The sequence below is a fragment of the Strix uralensis genome, chromosome 2 (assembly GCF_047716275.1).
Source record: "Strix uralensis isolate ZFMK-TIS-50842 chromosome 2, bStrUra1, whole genome shotgun sequence".
Classification (NCBI taxonomy): Eukaryota; Metazoa; Chordata; class Aves; order Strigiformes; family Strigidae; genus Strix; species Strix uralensis.
In genome coordinates, this window is record NC_133973.1 from 19059662 (window position 1) to 19078726 (window position 19065).

The 19065-nt window shown below is 42.4% G+C and overlaps 1 protein-coding gene across 16 annotated transcripts in view; it reads right to left on the bottom strand.

Moving 5' to 3' along the window:
• Nucleotides 1-73: 73 nt before the first annotated feature.
• POU2F1 (POU class 2 homeobox 1) overlaps nucleotides 74-19065 on the bottom strand; it is a 119970-nt gene continuing 100978 nt past the window's right edge. For 6 of the 16 annotated variants that reach the window (XM_074857332.1, XM_074857329.1, XM_074857268.1 and 3 more), the window contains 6 exons: nucleotides 18890-19006; nucleotides 18221-18400; nucleotides 15497-15602; nucleotides 14725-15070; nucleotides 13784-13872; nucleotides 11920-12578 (listed from right to left, as the gene is read on the bottom strand). In XM_074857332.1, the coding sequence (XP_074713433.1) occupies nucleotides 12268-12578; nucleotides 13784-13872; nucleotides 14725-15070; nucleotides 15497-15602; nucleotides 18221-18400; nucleotides 18890-19006 (1149 nt within the window). In that variant the 3' untranslated portion in view covers nucleotides 11920-12267. Of the gene's footprint in view, nucleotides 12579-13783; nucleotides 13873-14724; nucleotides 15071-15141; nucleotides 15273-15496; nucleotides 15603-18220; nucleotides 18401-18889; nucleotides 19007-19065 lie in introns of those variants that run through there. The other 10 variants (XM_074857326.1, XM_074857277.1, XM_074857259.1 and 7 more) reach the window with 7 other exon arrangements.

The window sequence follows — 19065 nt, forward strand, 5'->3', positions numbered from 1 at the left end:
CCCAGTTTGATGTGTCAGGGGGAAGGGAAATTAGCCTTCCCCTGACACACTGAAAAAACTACAAACAAGTGCATACATGTTAAAACACTTGGAAAATGGTTTAATGATGTTTACAACAGAAATGAACTGTACAATTACAGTAAGTTTAATATATATAAAAAATTACAGCAGACAAATGCATCTACACAAAATCTACCTTTTCATTCTGATTTACTGTAATCTACACAATCTCTCAATGCCCACAGCTATCTGTAGGCAACCACTGGGAAAATAATAATAATAATAATAATTATAATAATAATAATAATAATAAAGGACATCTTTAAAGAGACAGCATTTCGCCTTCCTCCTCACCCCTAGTGTGATCAGCAAGGTTTTGAAATGTGTGGGACTCTCACATTTCAGTCTCAAGAGAAGCTTGGGTTGCGTTTGGGTACGGGTACTCCCCTATGGCCCTCGATTTCAAGTGTTCTGCTGACCTGAAGCGTATAAATGCAGTATACGAGGAAGGGCAAGAGAAAAAAACCTCCCAGCCAGTGTAAGCAGGCAGTTGCACAGAGTAGTGAAACCATCAAGACCAAAAATTTGTCTTAGAAACGAAGCAAAAAAGGGACTGCCCAGACGCTACAGACATTCACAAATCCTATTTTCTTTGAAAACTATTGCCGGATTTAGAAGAAAGGGCTTGTTTTTCAACTCCTGATTCTTCATACAAAGGGTTAGTTTTCAAACTAACATGTTAAGTATTTTTTTTTTTAAAACAAAATTTAAGCTACTTCCTCTTTGGCCCATCCCTTAAAAAACAGTGAAAACCCCTTTACGCTGAGAAAGAACCTCAGGTCAATAGGGAAAAAAAAAGAATATGCTGTCTCTTTAAAAAGAAAGAAAGAATCCCAGTTGGGAGCGGCCGTCAGTGAAAATGCAATCCAAATTGGCGGTCTGGTGGAAATTCCTCATGGAGTATTATGTACAGTTTAAAAACCCTTAGTTGTTTTTCTTTTTATTTATGAACACCTAGGCAGTGAAAACTGTTATGTTAATACATACATAGACACACCCAAAACATACAAAAATACTATTATTTCAAACTACTAAGAATAGGACAAGTTCAGTTATCTCCATGCTATGACTTTAAGAGCATTACACTGAAACAAACAAGAATTTAAACGACAATTTTTTAATATCCCAGAAATATACCAAAATATACATCTAAGCTTTGGAATTACTGAGGTTAGACTAATGCAAGTGCTGGGTAATCGTACTTAATACACAAGTCTAAGGTTCTGCAGGAAAGAAATTATCTTTGGTATCTGCATCAGGCTAATAATATTAACATTTGGATTTTGCTTTGGGATAGAGCTTGTATGACCCTAGAACCAAACACCCCCCAATCAACTGAGATTAAAAAGATCCATGTAAAAAGTTCCTCCATTTGCAATCCCCCCCCCAAAAGTTAAAAAGTCACAGGCATCTACCTAGCATAAAAGGTTGAGAAATACAATGCATAGTTGCACAGTGGTGCTGCAAAAATAAAAGAAATCTAGAAAAAAGGAACTAGAGGAGAAATGAAAAGCTGCTTCTTCTTCTTTCAGGGATTCCTCACAACAGGACAGCCTCTTCCAAGCAGTGACGGGGGGAGGGGGGAAGCTCAGAAGTGCACCTCAGCGTGTATTAATCAACATCACCCAGCCCCCAGAGGGTTAAAGCACCCAGCAGAGCAGCCAATCCTGCACCCAAGTCTTCAGCTCCTCAACCCACCTGCGAAGCCCCCGGCCGCTCGCTCCCAGGGCCTGTGCCCCAGATTTCACCCCCGGGGCAGCGAGTTTCTGCCTGGGGGGTTTTGGAGGCCGGCCCGGGGCAGCACCCCCTCACCTGGGGCAGCCCCCGGGTTGGCCCCCCCAGGCTGGCAGCTGGCGGAGACCCTCGCCCCGGCCAGGCCGGCCTCACAGATGGGCTTGGTGCTGAAGACGCCCTTTGTCTTTGGTTTGTTTGTTTGTTTTGAGTTTATACAATCATTAGGAAATCTTTGGTTTTGGCTGGAAATTTTAAAAGAACAAAACAAAACAAAGAAACCGCCCCCTCCCGACTTATAGCAGCCACCGTGACCTGACAAAGCTTCTCTTTCCCATGGGGGTAGGGGAACTACATTCAAATAAAGATGGACCGGGTTAAGGATGCAGCTTCTGGCCAGGTTGGGGAGCAGGGAAGGGATACAGGATTGTCAAATAATAAAGAAGAAAATTAAATATTTGGAGACTTCTTTTTTTTTTTTTTTTCTCTTTTTTTTTGGTCATGTTAAAAAGTGAGTAGCGTGTACGCAGCACTGGGCTGAGCGTGCCTCCGGGCCCTGGAGTTCAGCGCAGCCCCGGGGCACCTGCCCCGGTGTGGGGAAAGGCAGCGCGGGCGGCCCTTTTCCGCGGAGAGTGGAGGGGAGGGGGTGGATATTCACAGACTAATCAAGAGGACCCCTTGTAACCAAAGGAAATAAGATAAGATTGCAATTTGCCCTCACTTTGCAGTAGCTTTTAAGCAGCGACATTCAGAGGCGTTAGGGGGTCACTCCCCAGGTTGCAGGTCACGGGGTGCTATAGGCCAGAGTTCAGTGTTAATCAAAGGAGGGAGGGCAGACTTGGCAACTCTGTAGGGTTTGGAGAAAGTTAAAGCAAGTTACTCAGTTACGAGTTAGAAATGAGGTATACGACAGCTCCTGTACCTGTGGCGGATAAACACCCCACACCTACTCACACCTAGCCTTAGATACTACCACAGAGGAAGGAAATGGAACAACAGCACTGGCAGGGACAAAGAAGCTACTACCCGGGTCCTTCCCACAGAGCGCTGGCACGCGAGGCGCCCCACGGGAACCAGCGCGGCTCCACACCTCTTCAAACCACCGCGGGCGGCTCGGCAGCGATCCCTTCCCTTCCCCGTTTCGCAGGGAGGCCCAGTCCAGCTCCCTGGGAACCCGCGGGGAGCGGTGCCGATCTCCACGTCTTTCGCATCACGCCTTCCCCTCGGACTCGCTCGGGTGCAGGGAGCACCAGGGTCACAGAGGCCGACACATGGAGAGTGAACGGGGGAAGAACTAAAGGTTTTGTCTCAACTGCCTTGTTCTCAGGACACTGTCACGGGTGCTCTTGTTCCGAAATTGTTTCTCAAGGGGGTTGTGCGATCTCCACGATTTGCCCCTTGGCATGCCATTTCCAATGTCTTGGGATTCCTTCTGTTTAAGAATTTCAGATTTCTATAGCACCGCAACATGCCAGCTTTGTCCGCACACAACGTTGTCACATTCAGGGAATAGGGCTTAAGTAGCTGCTAATACAAAATTCAGCAAAGGCAGTATGAATCCTGAAGTGGGGCCTACAACAGATAAGAGAATTTTGGGAGGAAAGGGGAAGCTAACGTGATAAATTAAGTATCTTATGGTTTTACGTAAAGCTCTGCCGGAGAATATTCACCAGCAGACCAACACAGTTTTAAGACAGATCAGCATTTTGGTCTGAGCTACTTGACAATGTCCTGTTTGGTAGAGAGATGAAATAAGGCAGAGGGGGTATGTTCCAGTTCTGGGGCTGAGCCTCAGCAGCACTAAGGAACGCCAAAGGGTATCGTCTTCCCTCGCCTCCCACAAGCTGTTTCATTTCCTTCCTCAGATTTGTTTTCCTTAAAGCACACCTTGTTTTCCACTTCTTTTGTTCCAAGTGCTCTTTTCTTTGAGAAGTCATTTCTTCAATATCCCTATTACCTATCTATAAATCTAACTAGCTCTTTGAAAAGTCACACAATATTAATACCACTTTTACATAATGTCAGAACAACAATTCTATTAGTAAAGCTTTCAGTGAAGTTCTGCAACCCGATTGGTGTCCGGAGGAAGAGTAGCTGGACAACCCACCTCTCCCCCTTCCTTCCTCCCTCCCTCCCTCCCTTTCTTCACAAGAGCTCACCAAGTTCACCGATAAAACAACTCAGCCCAATAGCACGATACATGAACATGTACAAGGCTACTTTGGGGAGCAAAGAAAGGAGTCTTCAAGGTCCCTCCCTTAAGAGAAAGACCATACGCAAATGCTGTTGAACAGACTCTGACCTTGGACTACACTGCTTCCACATTCGAAGGAAAGAAACAGTTTTCCCTGACTGTATCCCAACATCAGCCTAAGACCTGCAGCACTGGGCAAGCCCCACACACCGTTTGCCTTCACAGAGCCAAAGCGACTCTACACGGAAAAGGCGGGAGCACCCACAAGAGACGAGGTCCTTACAGAAAGGGACACTGACCCAAAGCTCAGCACCCCCCCCCAGCTTTTCCTCTTACCCGCTCTGAGAACAGCAGAGCTGACAACGTATCAGTGCCTTTGGTTCCCTACGAGGCCACTGGGCCTTCTCCCACCCCAGTGGAGTCGAGCTCCTTTAGAAACCCACCTCTCCCGATCACCACACACAGCCAGGCGCACACGCTTGCGCACACACGCACTCGCACACACCCCCACGCGCCCCCCTCCCCTCTTCCCCCGTGCCATCAGCCTCGAAGGGAGGCGAGAAGGGCGCCTTGGGGTCCAGACGGAGGGGGCTGCAGCCCCCTCCCAAGGCAGTAACCACTCGCTCTTCTGCTGCTCCCACCGCAACACCAAGACATATGCCAGGAGAACGACCCACTCCCTCGCCAACAGCCCCTCCAAGCTCCTCTCCCATGACTGTCTCACAGTATTTCAACCCTTTCAGGCATACCAGCCAGGTGTTAGGAGTAGGTTAGCTTTCACTTCTCAGTTTGGTTTTTTCTTTCATAGTTTTTGGTCTAGACAGGATTAGCATTGCTATTAGAAAAGGAAGTGTTTAAAAAGTTTTTCACCTATTATCAAGCACTACAAGCCCTACATTCAGTAACAAGACAAGGGGGATAAAAGGAACCTGTTTCACTTTTGCTCTCCCAGATAGATTAAGATGCGACAACCATTCTTCTCCCTCCCCGAAGTTAAACACAACGGACCCAGTTCAGCTCTGGAGCAACTCAACTAACTGAAACGGATTTACACCACCTAGGTTGATTCTAACCCAGTACAGCCATCTTCTTTCCCCCGAGCCTCCCGGATACACGTTGCCTCATCTTTAGATCCCAGCGAAGGGCAAGGAAAGGCCAAGAGGGAGGGAAGTGTGCGCACACTCGAAAGGACCCTGAACAGCAACCCAATCAGTAACCTGCATGCCACCACGTGCTGTGCTGCAGATTAGACCACAGATAAACCAACCAAACAACAATCCCAAACCCAGGAGCGACAAAATGTTTCCTTTGGCAAGACAGATACAAGGAAAAAAATTCATGAGCAAACATTTTCCTTCTAACACAGTCAACCCCCTTCTCTGCCCCCAACATCCACCCACCCCCACCCGACCCTATAAAGTTGTAACCTATAAACAGGATCTCAAATACATACAGCATAATCATGTTTATCAATCATAATAAACATCAGTTCAACTAAACTCTACAGCTAGAATTATCTCCACTATTTATAAAGTTTGCTTTTCTCTTCTGATTTTTTCAGTTTAAAACCAGTTCTGCGACAATGCTAAGCTATGCTGAGGTATTTTATGAAGGTGCCAGAAGCCAGCTGCTACCCACAAGTATTGTTCTCAGAGCTGTATGGTGCTACCTTTCGCTGACGGAAGACGGGGGAAGGAACAAGGAGGGAGAGGGAAAGAGGGAGGGAAGGGGCCCAGATTATTCCAGTTATGGACGGTTCTTAGCAGGGTATCACAGACAGAGCTAAAAGCAGCCCCAAGGCAAAGCCCAGTAGTTGCTTCAGTTCTAGGAATTTGGTCAGAAAAGAAGTACCTGATACGTTCTACATACTGACCGTATTTGTCTACTCAGTTAGAAGGTGTCTTTTCTCTTCTCCCACAGTTAAACTATCTGTAATTCCAGTGCAATCTTCCTAACACCCTTCTAACAGCATCCCACGGGGCTAAAAGCTCAGAGCATGTACTCACTGAGAGTGTCCTGGGAGAAGTGGCAGACAGATTCAGTGAAGATAGATGAGCTGAAAAAAAAATCAAGTTCTTTTTCATGCGTTATTCTGTGTGTTTGTCTGCGAAGCTAGGCAAGTACAGGAATTGCTTCTTTTCATCCTTCCAAAAGCACTGAAAGTACTTGCGCTGACATACAGGGAACCTGGTACCATTCAGATCACAAAGCCAAAGATCTGAACATTTTAAGAAATTGCAAAATGTGAGTCAATAACTTTACGACAAAGCCTCCTCTGTCAAAAATCTCTGAAGTATTTTAGGGGTCTCCCTGCTGGAAAGAAGAGAAAGACTCTTGAGCAAACAACAGGAGCGAGCTTTAATGACTGACAAGGGTAGAACCTCTGCAAAGTACGTATCTTGAATTCTGTATTGCTATGGTATTCTGGAAAGGGAGGGAGAAATAAGAGGTATTGGTTGCAAAAATAGAAAGGAATTTGAGTTGGCTGTGTAAGGACTGACAACCACAAACCCAGTCGGGGGGCAGCAGGCTAGCTTACTCCTTTGGTAACGCTCCACCCTAGGCAACAGTCAGGTGTACATCCAACAGGTATAAGCAGGCCCTGTGGATAAACATCATTTAACCATTTCAGGCAGAACAGGAATAGGGAATAGTTGCTCTTAATAAAGTTAACATGGCAATAAACAAACCTACATTTTAAACTTCTGGTTTAAAACCAAGCCTCATTGAAAGTTTGGACCAGGTGCACTATTCCATCTATCCCAAAACACTCTTAGTGACCATGAGAAACTACTTGTCTCTCTAAGACGATTTTGTAAAATGAATTTTTACTTAAGAAAATATTAATTGATATTTAAGGTGAATTAGATGATGTTTTGGTTTAGTATTTGTGGTATGGTTCCAGCTGTAACAGGTGCTCTGCTCCATTTGTAACAAAGAAAGAGGGAATTTCTGTTTTAAAGAATGCTGTTCTACAAGGCCGTGCACAGAGTTAAGGAATTAACACTGTTGTCTCCTTCAGTAACTCAACTGCAGAAAGGTGTGCTGAGCCAAAGCACACTGCAAGGCTTACAGAGGTGACATTTAAACATTAGAACGAACCAAAACATTAGGTTATACTTCCAAAAGGAGTAAAAAAAAAAAAAAAGTTTTCTATTACACAATCGTTGGCATGGATGCACACAGAGAATTTTCTCTAACATGCTTTGGTATCAGCCATTCCCTTACTGCCCCCTGAGCAAAACTGGTTATTCTTATGCTTTTTTTTTTTTTTTTTAAATTAATTAATTATCCTAAAAAATTTTTGCAAAGATACCAAAAGGTCAGAAGTATAAAATTTTTGTCTACATTTAATGCTCACTGTAAAGTATATAAAATAAAAAGAAGAAAAGGGGTGAAAGTAGAGGCAGTGGATTGCTCGTGCTCAAATGAAAAGCTATCATACTATGAGAGAACATTTGTTCCCATGTGTTAAGATCAGCAGATCGCTTCTTCGCCCAGTGTTGGCATCCCCCTGATTAACCTAAAAGGTGCAAAAATCACAAGCTGTAACTCCAAATACATCAGGAGCTATACTGTTTCCACTGAAAAATCTCTTTGTCAGCCTGCTCCTTGAAAGATAAAATTCAAACTTGAAGCTTCTGATGTCCTAAAAGGTCTATAATTTGAGCCATCAGAATATATGTCTTCCTCTTAATGCTCTGGCATTTTATTTTTCTCATACAAGATAACCTCACTAGCACTCAAACAAAATCACTGAGCAACAGCAGCAGCACATTCCTACATGAAGATCCAACTAACTTTCAAGCATGCTCTCCTTGCTGGTTCAGCTGAGCACAGCTTTCCCTTTCATGGTAAAGTGACTTTTTGAATCCAATTTAACTCGTGTTTCGACAACTATTTGTTGAAGCAGAGGATCCTAAGAAGTATTGGAACAATGCTGTGTCATCACAAGTTACCCAAAGAAAAACAAAAAACTGAACTGAAGGGACACTAACACATGAGCTGGAAAAAAAAAACCCTCTTAAAAATCAGGTACTTGTGCACGAAACAAGCATGGTATCTCCCCAACAATGTGTTGAATGCACACACATACACACCACCTCAGAGTGACATGATGAAAACGTACTTAAGACTAACACAGTGCACAGTAACTCAGAAGCAAATAAATCCTCTTAAAGAGACTTAAATAGACAGATGTGACTCTTGCAAGCAGCCATATCCTGTGTACTTTCTATGAGCTGTTCATGAATCATTCTATGGTGACTACAGAGAGTGTGTTCTGAGGAGATCAAGTGTGCTAAAGCCAAACTGGAATACATTTTCTTAACATCAGAACACATTTCAGCACCAGCCTACAACACCTCATCCTGAAGCCATTTCCTAAATTGTTCTTGACCTTCAGGGCACATCTGTATTTGTGTCCCTCTGAATCTCTTGCTTCTTGAGCTAACTGTCCTTGGCTATAATGAGAGAGTTTTTCACCTATTTTCCTGCATATGTACTTTGGCATGCTTGCAACTATGAAAAGCAACCCGCACATCTTTAAATACGAAGACATGGAGCTCTGAAAAAGATGCTATTATCCTTTTCTAACATGCTATGAAATTCCTTCTGATCGTATTTACTAAGTCTGTATACAATTGTTATTGTCTCTTTTCAGATGCATCAATTTCTGCTGTCAGCATGATTATGATTTTAAAAAGAAACTTCTGCTAAATTCTAGTACATGATCTCATATTCCTTTCACGCTCTGAAGGAGCGTATGCGCTCGAACTAGGCAGACGTACACCCACTGCCAATCTGATTTCTGTCTTTCACCTAAACACTGGAGGTAGCCAGAATCCATGAGACAAAACACTGCTAGGGATGAAAAGCAGGCTCCAGGAGCGACAGTCAGTCATTGGGGTGTTTTAGGACAATGAATCAGAGCACACTGGTGATGGACTCCATGGGATATGTGCTGTTTGGGTATTATGTCAGCTTCCACAAGCAAAAATCAAGCCCTTTCTGGATATGTGGCTACTCTAGAGTTTCCAGTTTCTCTCGGAAAAAGACTTGCTAAGAAATTCCCTGGAATCTGGGCCCCAAAGAGGGTGATGCGGTAAAGGAGGAAGGTAAGGGGGTATAAGGTGCTCACACCAAAGCCATGTGACCAATGCAAAGGTAGTCAGGAAAAAAAGCAGATTTTTATAATAAATAAACCATCCAAGCTGCATTAGTGTTCCAGATATGTACTCAATAAGACTCTCTCCCAACCACAAACCAGCAAGAATGGGACATGAAAACTCATTCAGACAGCTAATGGCACAGTCTCTTTGAACTGTAGAGAGAGGATTTTCCGCTGATTTAAGGCCCACCTTTCTTTGTGTTTCCTAGATATATGCAAGGACCATGCCCCCCCACCCCACCACGAAACCCTTCGGGAGTAGAGGATACATTGGAAAAAAGACCAGTAGCATCCACCCCCGACCTTTAACAAAAAAAGCTTCCTGATAAATCGTATTTTTGCACAGGTGTGAAAGTAAGCGGGAACTTTCAGAGTCAGGAATGAACTTTTTTATAGCTGCAGTTTTCCCCATCCTCTTACTTCACTGAACACAAGTCTCAGGGACTTGCATTCCTTTGGTAGAAACTGTAGTCTGTGCTAGGGCCTCCAGACCAACATAGTGGGTACCAGCATCTCCTCTTCCACTTCTTCCCTACCTCCCTGAAGCTCACCCAGCTACACCTTTTACTGCTCTGGAGCTATTACTTCTGGGCCATTTCCATTTCTGCAGTATTATTCATAGCCCTAAAAAGTCTCCTGCACAGCCTGAAGTCATAAAGACACATCAAAAATACTTAGATTTATCCATACTGGTGGGATGAGGGTGGGACCTGTTGGATTAACAATCCCCTGACATTGCCATTCTATTTACACATCAAATAAAAGAAAACAAATTAAAATCAAGTTAAGAGTCTGCCCCAAGGATAACACAAATTACCAACCAAAAAAAAAATATTAAAAACAAGCAGCAACTTTTATATAAAATTAATAAAAACAAAAGACAAATGAAAAAGAAATTGTCAGTAGCATCTATCGCCTCTCTGCATCTGAACTGCACTTATACAAACTAGTCCATTAGTACAGCAGCTTGCTAGAAATTGACTTTGGTTCAAGCTTAGTTTTAAAAAAATAAAACATAAAAAAATCAAAAACACATTAGAAACGGTGGACGGACATTTGTTAGTTTCCCTGCTCGCAGTTCACTAGTTTTGAAGTTTTAGGGATAACCGGTTTAAATATTCAGTAAAATAGGAAGGTGGAGAGTTAGAGATGAACAGAGCAAAACATGGCGGTGGGGGAGAGATAAGGGGTTCTGCCACTTGAGTGCAAACGCAAATCCCACGTGCTCAGGTCACAAACCAAAGCACATGTAGAGTTTAAAGTTGCTGCCTTCTGGATCTTGGATGAGAAGCTCCAGGATCCCCCTGAATCATCAACAAAATGAACATAGCTGCATCAGCTCATTATTTTAGGACACACTGGTGACAAAAGAAAAGGGGGCGGGAGGGAAAGGGACTCTTCTAATACCCTCGCTAGCTAAAAGTAATTCAGTTTTATACACATGGCAGAAACCTTTAAATCCATCAGGAATGGAAAGTTCAAAGTGAACTGCATTGCAGTGATCCAGTCTTCTCTTTTTAAAAATTTTTTTTTGGTTCAGATACTAGATTGTATATTTAAGAATATACAGATCTAACTTCTGTACAGTTCGTTACTCTTCCTCATCCACATAAATATCCTTTGCTACACGGATCAGAATCAACCTTGAAAAGATAGTTATAGTGGCAGGCAAGCCCTGACGCTCTGGTCAGAGATGCTTACTGCCATTTTTACATAGCTAGCAGCATCACAGCTCAGAGACTACACGAGATCACCCAGGTATGTGCAAAGCCCCAGAGTCAGCTCTACTGTGTTGGCATAAACAATGGTAACTTCTGTTCTCATATCGTTGGCTTCTATGTTTTGCAGCCAGAAGCACTTTTCTACTAGAAAGTTTTTCTAAATATGATGTCGGAAACGTCAAAATTAACAGAAGAGGACTACTGCTATGAATAGGGAGAATCTGACCTTTTGAAATCCTGTATCAATTCACCTGGCAGGAATCTAGGATTGTAAATGCTGTTTTACATGCTGCCAATCAACTTGGGTAACTTGACATTTTAAAAATATTTGTATATGCTCTTAACAGCAAAATCAAATCAACAGAACAGAAGAGTCATTGGTATGTCACACAGTCTAGACTCAGGAGGTCAAATCCCACTCTCTGAAGTAAAAAGGAACCATGCACACAAAGCTAAGAGCAGAATTTGGCCATTTTGTCTAAATAATTGAGAGAAGGAGAACTGCAGTTTGGAACTAATTGCTACTCTGCTTAAAAAGCATAGACCAGCCAGGAAATTTGCACACAATGATCTCTACTGCTACACTGAGCTTCCTGCACAAACGATGAAGAGAAATTCTTCTGACCCCTACAAGTAACCGTTAGACAAATTCAAGGATGAGGAAACCGTTCAGAACGTTCCCAGAAGATTAGGACAGAAAGTCTATTTGTGCTCCATTCTTCCTCTCCACCCTCCCGCCCTCCCCCCATGGTGTGGGAGCTCGCTGAAAATAATCCAGGAGCAAAAGACAAACGCGTCCAAACTATATATATAAAAATAATAATAATAATAATCATAATAATAATAATAGAGATACACCAGTAATACAGGCCTGCCTAAATTGTACCAGTTAAGAAAGGAACCCCCAACACGATTGATACGATTATAAACACCTTGTATGACATAATGGCCTGTACAACAGACCTATAAAATGATAATTAAAAAAGAAAGATATTTAGACCAGAAAGAAACAAGAAATCCCCTTCCCATGTTTGAGTTGATAACCCACCTTAACTTGTCATTGTGACTGCTGGAAATGATAAGTAGTCCTTTCAATTTTTTTGTGTTTTTTTGTTTTTCTGTTTTTTGTTTTTTTTACATTTTTGGTTAGAAAGTTCTCCGATCCATGAAGCGATCCTGAAAAGACAGTGTTTATTATAAAATTAGGCAAATGTCTGTCCCAGCTTTAAATCCTTCCTGTTTTGCTTTTGTTTTTTATATTTTTCCTTCTCTCCCTTGTCCCCAGCAACACGGTGAGAGGATGCCCATCACACTTTCAGTTTATAAACCCCGCTGGCAGCCAGTCCCACCGCACAGTGAAACAGGCTGCTGGCAGCACAGCTCAGCCCGGCTCACTGTGCCTTGGAGGCAGTAGTGGTGGTGGACGTGGCCCCGCTCGCAGAGGCCACCGTGAGGAGAGAGTTCTGGATGGACTCGGCTGAGGTGGAGGTGGCATGAAGGCTGGCGACTGGTCCAGAGGCCCCTGCGGAGGCTGCAGCTGCAGAGACCAAGCTAACCGGGTTGCTGGTGAGCAGAGAAAGGTTCTGAGGGTTCAGGAACAGAGGGGCAGTTACGATGTTAGGAGTACCTCCAGCATTGGCAAACACCAAGTTTCCAGTTGCATCCAGTGATGTTATTGGAAGAGAGCCACCAGATGCAAGAGCTAAAAAAGGGAAAAATTGAGCAGGGAGGAGATAACATTAACAGTAAGCAATAATGCAAAATGTGCCTAAAAGCGAGTGGTCTCTGTGTTTTCCTTTCTCTGATATATATGTGTGCTCTCTATACCACTAACAACAGTCATCTCGTTATAGGTTGTTTTTTTAAAAAAAACCCCTCTTTATGAAGAGTGGATGAGACCTTGCAGGTACAAAAATGCCTCTGTCATCTGCTCCTAAACTAATTTCATCATGTCTTTCCTCAGATCTCAGATCCCTTCCTGCCACAGAAAACCTGTACATTCAGGCAACCTGTACTGGAAAGGGTTGAGATGAGTGTTCACATGAAATGACAGCTATCACAAGATGTAACCCTGAGTGTAACACTTGAAATGTTGACATATAACCACTGTTACAACTTAGTTTCTTTCACCGGTCTGCAGGGTTCAGTCTGCCTTAGAATATGATCTCCTAAATTTATTTATCTATGGCACTTTATGAAGTGGTACTTTCTTGTACCCTGGGAACGAGATTTATTAAGCTAGTTTAGGGGATATTTGAATATGGGTTAGCTAGCTCTTTAGGCACTTGTACTATCTAGTTTTTACAGATGACAAACTATGAACTGAGAACAACTCTTGCTAAAGTCAGTAGAAATTTCTGGCTGTGTGGCACTTTTTAAATAAATCTTTACTCCTCTGAATAAGGATTTATGGATTTAAAGTTCTACATAAGGACTTTAGGAGGTAGGTTGGTTGTTGTGGGTTCTTTTTAAATACATGTGAGGACAAGAATCCAGGATCAAGTCTTGCTCAAAACTGCCCTCCTAACAGACCTCAAAACAGCACAACTCTGCTCAAGCTTATGCTAGAAGAGCTATAAAAAGCAAATCTCTAACCTGCTGGAGATACACGCCAATGGGGGGAGGATAACAATACAAATTCCAGATTCAGATATCATTCAATATCTTAAATGCCTCCTGTATATCACTACAAGATCATACACAATTCTAATCCCCTTTCTGAAGCTGTACCTGCTCTTATCTCCGTGATACATAAAAAGTATTTGCCCATTTAAATTTTGTAAAACCTTTACTCCTATAATGTTTATGTCCAGTGCTGAGGAGTCAGTGTTCTTTTTTGGTAGAGAAAAACAAAGCACGTAAACTGAAGTTGTGTGACAGTGATGCATTAAAAGGAACACTACTGACCTTGAATAGTTGCCAGTGTACTGTTGCTCATCAGGGCCGGGCTGAGAGCACCACCTAATGTCCCTGGATTGAGGCTGAGTAAGGCACCTCTGCAGGAAGCAAGATCGTGGAAGAAACAAAGACAAAGGGAAGGAGTGTTACTTTTAAGAAAAGGTTGTCACTGTTCAGAAGTACACCATCATATTTAAAAAAAATAAAAAATAAGGGGGAGATGGGGGGGGCAGGGAGGGAGGAAAGACCAGAGATTAAGGGCTAATTTTAGTTTATTTTAGTTTTCCCTTCATGATGCCTTGAGTAGAGACTGCCCTTCAGCTGTGTGGTTAGCAACATGCCTGAAGTACAGGCACTGTAAATACATGACTTGTAATGATTGTTGCTGTAAAAAAATTCTTGTATTTTGGGGAAACTGCCATTCGTTAGAGAGCTATCGTCATCTCCCAAATTCAGATAAGGAAGATATAAATCAAGAGGAACTGAAGAAACAAAGATTCATCTCTCAGAGCAACATTTTTAAAAATAAAGCTTCAACAATACATCATCATGCATCTGTTACAGCTTCTTGCTGATGATGGAGAAATGAATAGAGGTGTGGAGTGGGTCTAGGTTAGCTCTCCATTTTACAATTAGTACAATTGAGTCTATGATTCACTGGTAAGTTGCAGCTCTTAAGTCAAGCTCTGCAGTGGGATGGATAACTTATCAAATAACAACACTGTTGCAAGACAGCTTTTTCATCTGTAAAATGAAAACAGTATTTGTGTACATTGATGGGAATGGCCAATTACCATCTGTAAGTAAACCTTCAGAATTTGAGATAAATGACACTAGAATCACCAAGTGAGCTACCAGAAAACAGTGATACATAAAAGCAATTTATCCCAAGAATTCTCCTTCCCTTTTCTGTCATCTCACCTAAAAGGCTGTGAAAAATTCATCCTTACCCAGCTGCAAACTGTGAGGATGCCATCAAGCCTGGGTTTAGTCCTGCTGCAGCAGCCATGGCAGCAAGACTTGCATTTGCAGGCAACTGTGCAGCTCCTTGTAAAGCGGCTGCTGCCGCTGTTTGCAACCCTGATGCCGTTACCATCACCTGGCTGGTCCCAAGAGGGGAGGACAAGGGAGTGGAGGTTGTCTGTGTTGTGCTGGTCTCACTGGCACTGGATGCCTCTGAAATGGAGGCTGAGGCAGAAGGGGAAGGACTCAGGGACGGTGATGTCACTGCTGAAGAAGCTGGAGGTGCTGTTGAAATCACTGTTGCCGTGTTGTTGGAGGTGGTTTCTGTTGTGCCTAGAAGATTGATTCTGGTTAGATCAGTACAAAACACAGATATGACTAAACAGAAACCACCACCCACCTGAACTGAACTGCACATCCAACTGAGAGACAAACACACATTTCTGGAGGACCAAGAAGCACCAAGAGTCCAAATAAGAAGCTCAGACTACAACGAAATGACACTTCCCAACAGGAGGCTGAGGAGCTCCAGAAGCTAGCAATGGAATATAATGTATTTCATTTCAGCATCACCTGTGATTTTAACCCCAGAAAAGTCAACTGAACGGTCACAAAGACTAAAGTTTCCTAGTGGTGTAACAAGGAACAGCAACAAGAATGTCCTGGGATACTAGTGACCAATACTGAATGACCTTCTGAAGAGTTTAGAAGGGGAAAATGGTAGGGGTTAATGTGGGGGAAAGAGAAATCAGCCCTTACCTGTGACTGACAGACTAGTTACAGCAGGACTGGTCAGAGGGAGCACAGGATTGACAGTCAGGGTTGTAGCTGCACTGCTAGTCACAAGGCTTGGCGTGGTTGCCACCTGGAGGTCAAAAATGAATACAACTGCTCAACTGTTAAAAGACAAAAAGTTGGCTACTAGACTTGGATTTCTTTCTTCTCATCCTCAGCTGAAGAAGCTATCAGGGAAAACACTGCATATAAGCTAACTTTTTTGTAACTCCATTACTTTATCACTCAGTGGACCAATCATAGTATCTTCTCTAACTACCAGCAGTATCTTTATTCTTTATCGTTCAGTATTTGAAGGGAGGTAATACCCATTACAGCCACACTGTCTCAGGACTGCAAGTTAGCCCTCCCACTCTGTCTCCCCCAAAGACCACACCTTATTTTAATAGAATTACTCTTCCAGAAAGAGTTACAAAATATATTATTTCTGCATGGGTTTTTTTCTCATTTAAACATCTTTTCAGCTCCAAATCTCTTTCTCTGATAAAATTATTTAAATGCCCCAGCATTACCAAAGGTTTTTAGGGTAACGTGTTTCCATGGATAAACAGAGTAACATTTCGCTTTTACTCAACCAAAATATAATTCTACTTTGATAAGTTTCCTTGTGCCAGAGGAAGGATCTCTGAATTTTAAAACACTCAAATGGCATTAGCTAATTTTACTTGTGGACAGCTAATTACAAGAATGCTACAATACACTGAAGATATTACAGATAAAAACCACCAAAGATTTAAGCCTGAAGGAACGAGCTTATGAGGAAAAATGAAAGATAAGGAGAGAAAGGACATTTATGGACAAGAAATGGTGTCCAACAGTAGTATTTGAAGGCTGTTATACATCAATGAGAGAAATGAATCCTTTAAAATTGCCCAAGAGAACATAGCCACGGATATAGGCTAAAACCTTCCTCCTTTCCCACCTTAAGTTTATTATCAGAGAAATCTCTCTCATGCTGCATATCCTTTTATAGGAAGTCAAATGCTTCATGCATTTTAAACAAGACTGGGGCAACTGGGACAGATCTAAAAGCTTTCTGTCCATCTCAAATAGTGTATGGAATAAAGAAGAGCTAGGTACATAGTACGCTTCCCACTAATGCAGCCCAGACATCGTATCTGTCATCTGTCCACCGAACAGTCAAGGCCAAGGTCACAATCCATATTTCAGGGCAGCGAATGACCTAGAATACACACAGCTAACCCCGTGGTTACAATCACTGACTTCAGCCAATGCAAAACTAGGCTGCCATGAAAAAGAGCATTCCCCTCCAATCCTGCCTCAGAGCCCTAGCACTTGTGCAGCCAGGCTACAAGTGCGATTGGTTATCTGGCCATACTGAAAATTCATCATTCTTCTTCACATGGTTAATTTGCAGTCAAACTAGTAAACAAAGCCCTATCATCCTACAGACACATAATCTCCAGAGCTGACACAAGGAATCAACAAAGCACATAGCCAGTGAAGGCTGGGGGCAGCAGGGCTGGAACATCCATTTGAGTGGTAGCACAGTCTTAAGAGTGGCTTACAATGAGTGAAAATGCTTAGTGAAACATCACTGAAAAAATGCAGACTGTGGTTAACACCTCAATTTCTTACATATAATGGCAGTTTATGATAAAATGGAAATTTATGTAGGAAAGATTAATTAAGTTGCAGTCTGAGTAAACTCGCATGGTTACTAAAACACACTATCACAAACCTCACTATGTTCTGCTTTGGTAGCAAGGCATGCAACCTTGCTTTCCAACTGGGGACAAAAAAAAAGTAGAAAAACTTTAAAAAGACTAAGCACATTTAACACATCCCTTCCCCTCAAACAAAAGGCTGCATGCACACATCCTGAGACAAGGATGAGGGAAAAGAATGACACGTCACCAAAATCAATGGTTTAATGAAGTACTGGAAGATATTAGCTACTACAGTGATGAGGGTGGAATAAATACTACAAAAGGACAGCTACAGGCTACATAAATTCCACCACATTCCTATTAGCATAGCTACTATGAAATCTAATAGCTACTGTTTCTATTTATGAAAACAGACCTCCATGGACATTGGTAGCAAAGGAGCTGAAGGAACCTTGATGCATGTGTTTTGTTACTCTTATTTTCATGAAGTTTGTGTTTACCTGAGGCAAATACAAGTGTGGGAAATTAATTACATGAGTATTAGCTAAATTGTTCCTTTGTTCCACGTCTTTTTTTATATAAATCATTCCTGACTAAAAGTGACAACAACAGTGTCATTGGACTTGTGAGACTTAAGTCTCCAAATGATACATTTTACTGCTGCTCGTCTACTTATCAGAGCAGCCAGAAGAAGAGGGGAGGGGTAGAGCTGTTAAGCATTTTTTTATTACTATTATTTTACAAAAAAAGTCCAGATATGAACTGGAGTTACTATCTGGCATATGTTCAAAGCAATAACCCCAACTGCAATTTTGCTAGTCAGAATATTTACTCACCAGCTGACTAAATAAAACACACAAACTGAAGGCCCAACTAGTGCCTGACTTGTAAAGCATTATCTCTCTTAGATAGTACGCAAGTAGGATATTTAAAATGCCAGTAAAAGATAACTTTGTGAGAACAGGTCTGCTGTACAAACAAGGTGTAGCGTGTGCAACTTCCACAGTTGCACTATCTCTTCCAGTCATCTTTGTCAACACAGTTTCTTGATTCTTACCAGTGAGGTTGGGCAAGGGAAAATTGCTTTGATGGGCGAGCTGCTGGTTCCACCACTGCTGGGTGGGTTGATCCTTTTCTCCTTCTGGCGCCGGTTACAGAACCAAACGCGGATCACCTCCTTCTCCATGTTTAGCTGGTCAGCTATCATGGTGATCTCATCCGAGGTAGGCTTTTGGTTCTGAGAAAAGGAAACAGTACTTGAAAAGCTGTGAAACTACCTTCTGAAGTTTTATATTATAGCTGTTTCTTCACTAGGCAGAAATCTAGATGTGCCATTTATATCCAGAATCTGGTCAGTGGTACAGTAGAGACTGACCATAATAAATACTTCTGCCCTCCATCTTCCTAGTTACAGGAACATTTCTACCAATAGCAAGCTGTGTTCCTCAGAGATGGGTGATGAAGACTAAGCTCACGTGCTTCTTTCTGAGAGAAGGGATCTGACTTGTGAGTTAATCCTTCAAGGAATTCTACACTTTGATAAGGAAATCTTTCGTTCAGCATCTCTCAAAAAGGAATAGGAGAGATTAACCATAGCAACAGCCAAATGAACCCCAAGTTGTCTAGACCTATAATGAAAGACAGGTAGATTGAACATAGGCTATCTGCCCATACAGCTGCACAAAGTGCCTAACAAGAGTAACATAAGGCCAGCTAAAAAACTCACATTATGTATGTTTAGACTGTCACCCCATTTATCCATCCTCAGAAAGGGTAATCTTTTTTTCTTCTTTTTGATGTGCAGAATATCAAGCTTAGATCTATGGCTCAGTATCTTGGCGAACTGCAAGAACCAATGAGGTTTTTTGAGGGGTTTTGTGTTTGTTTGGGTTTTTTTTTAAA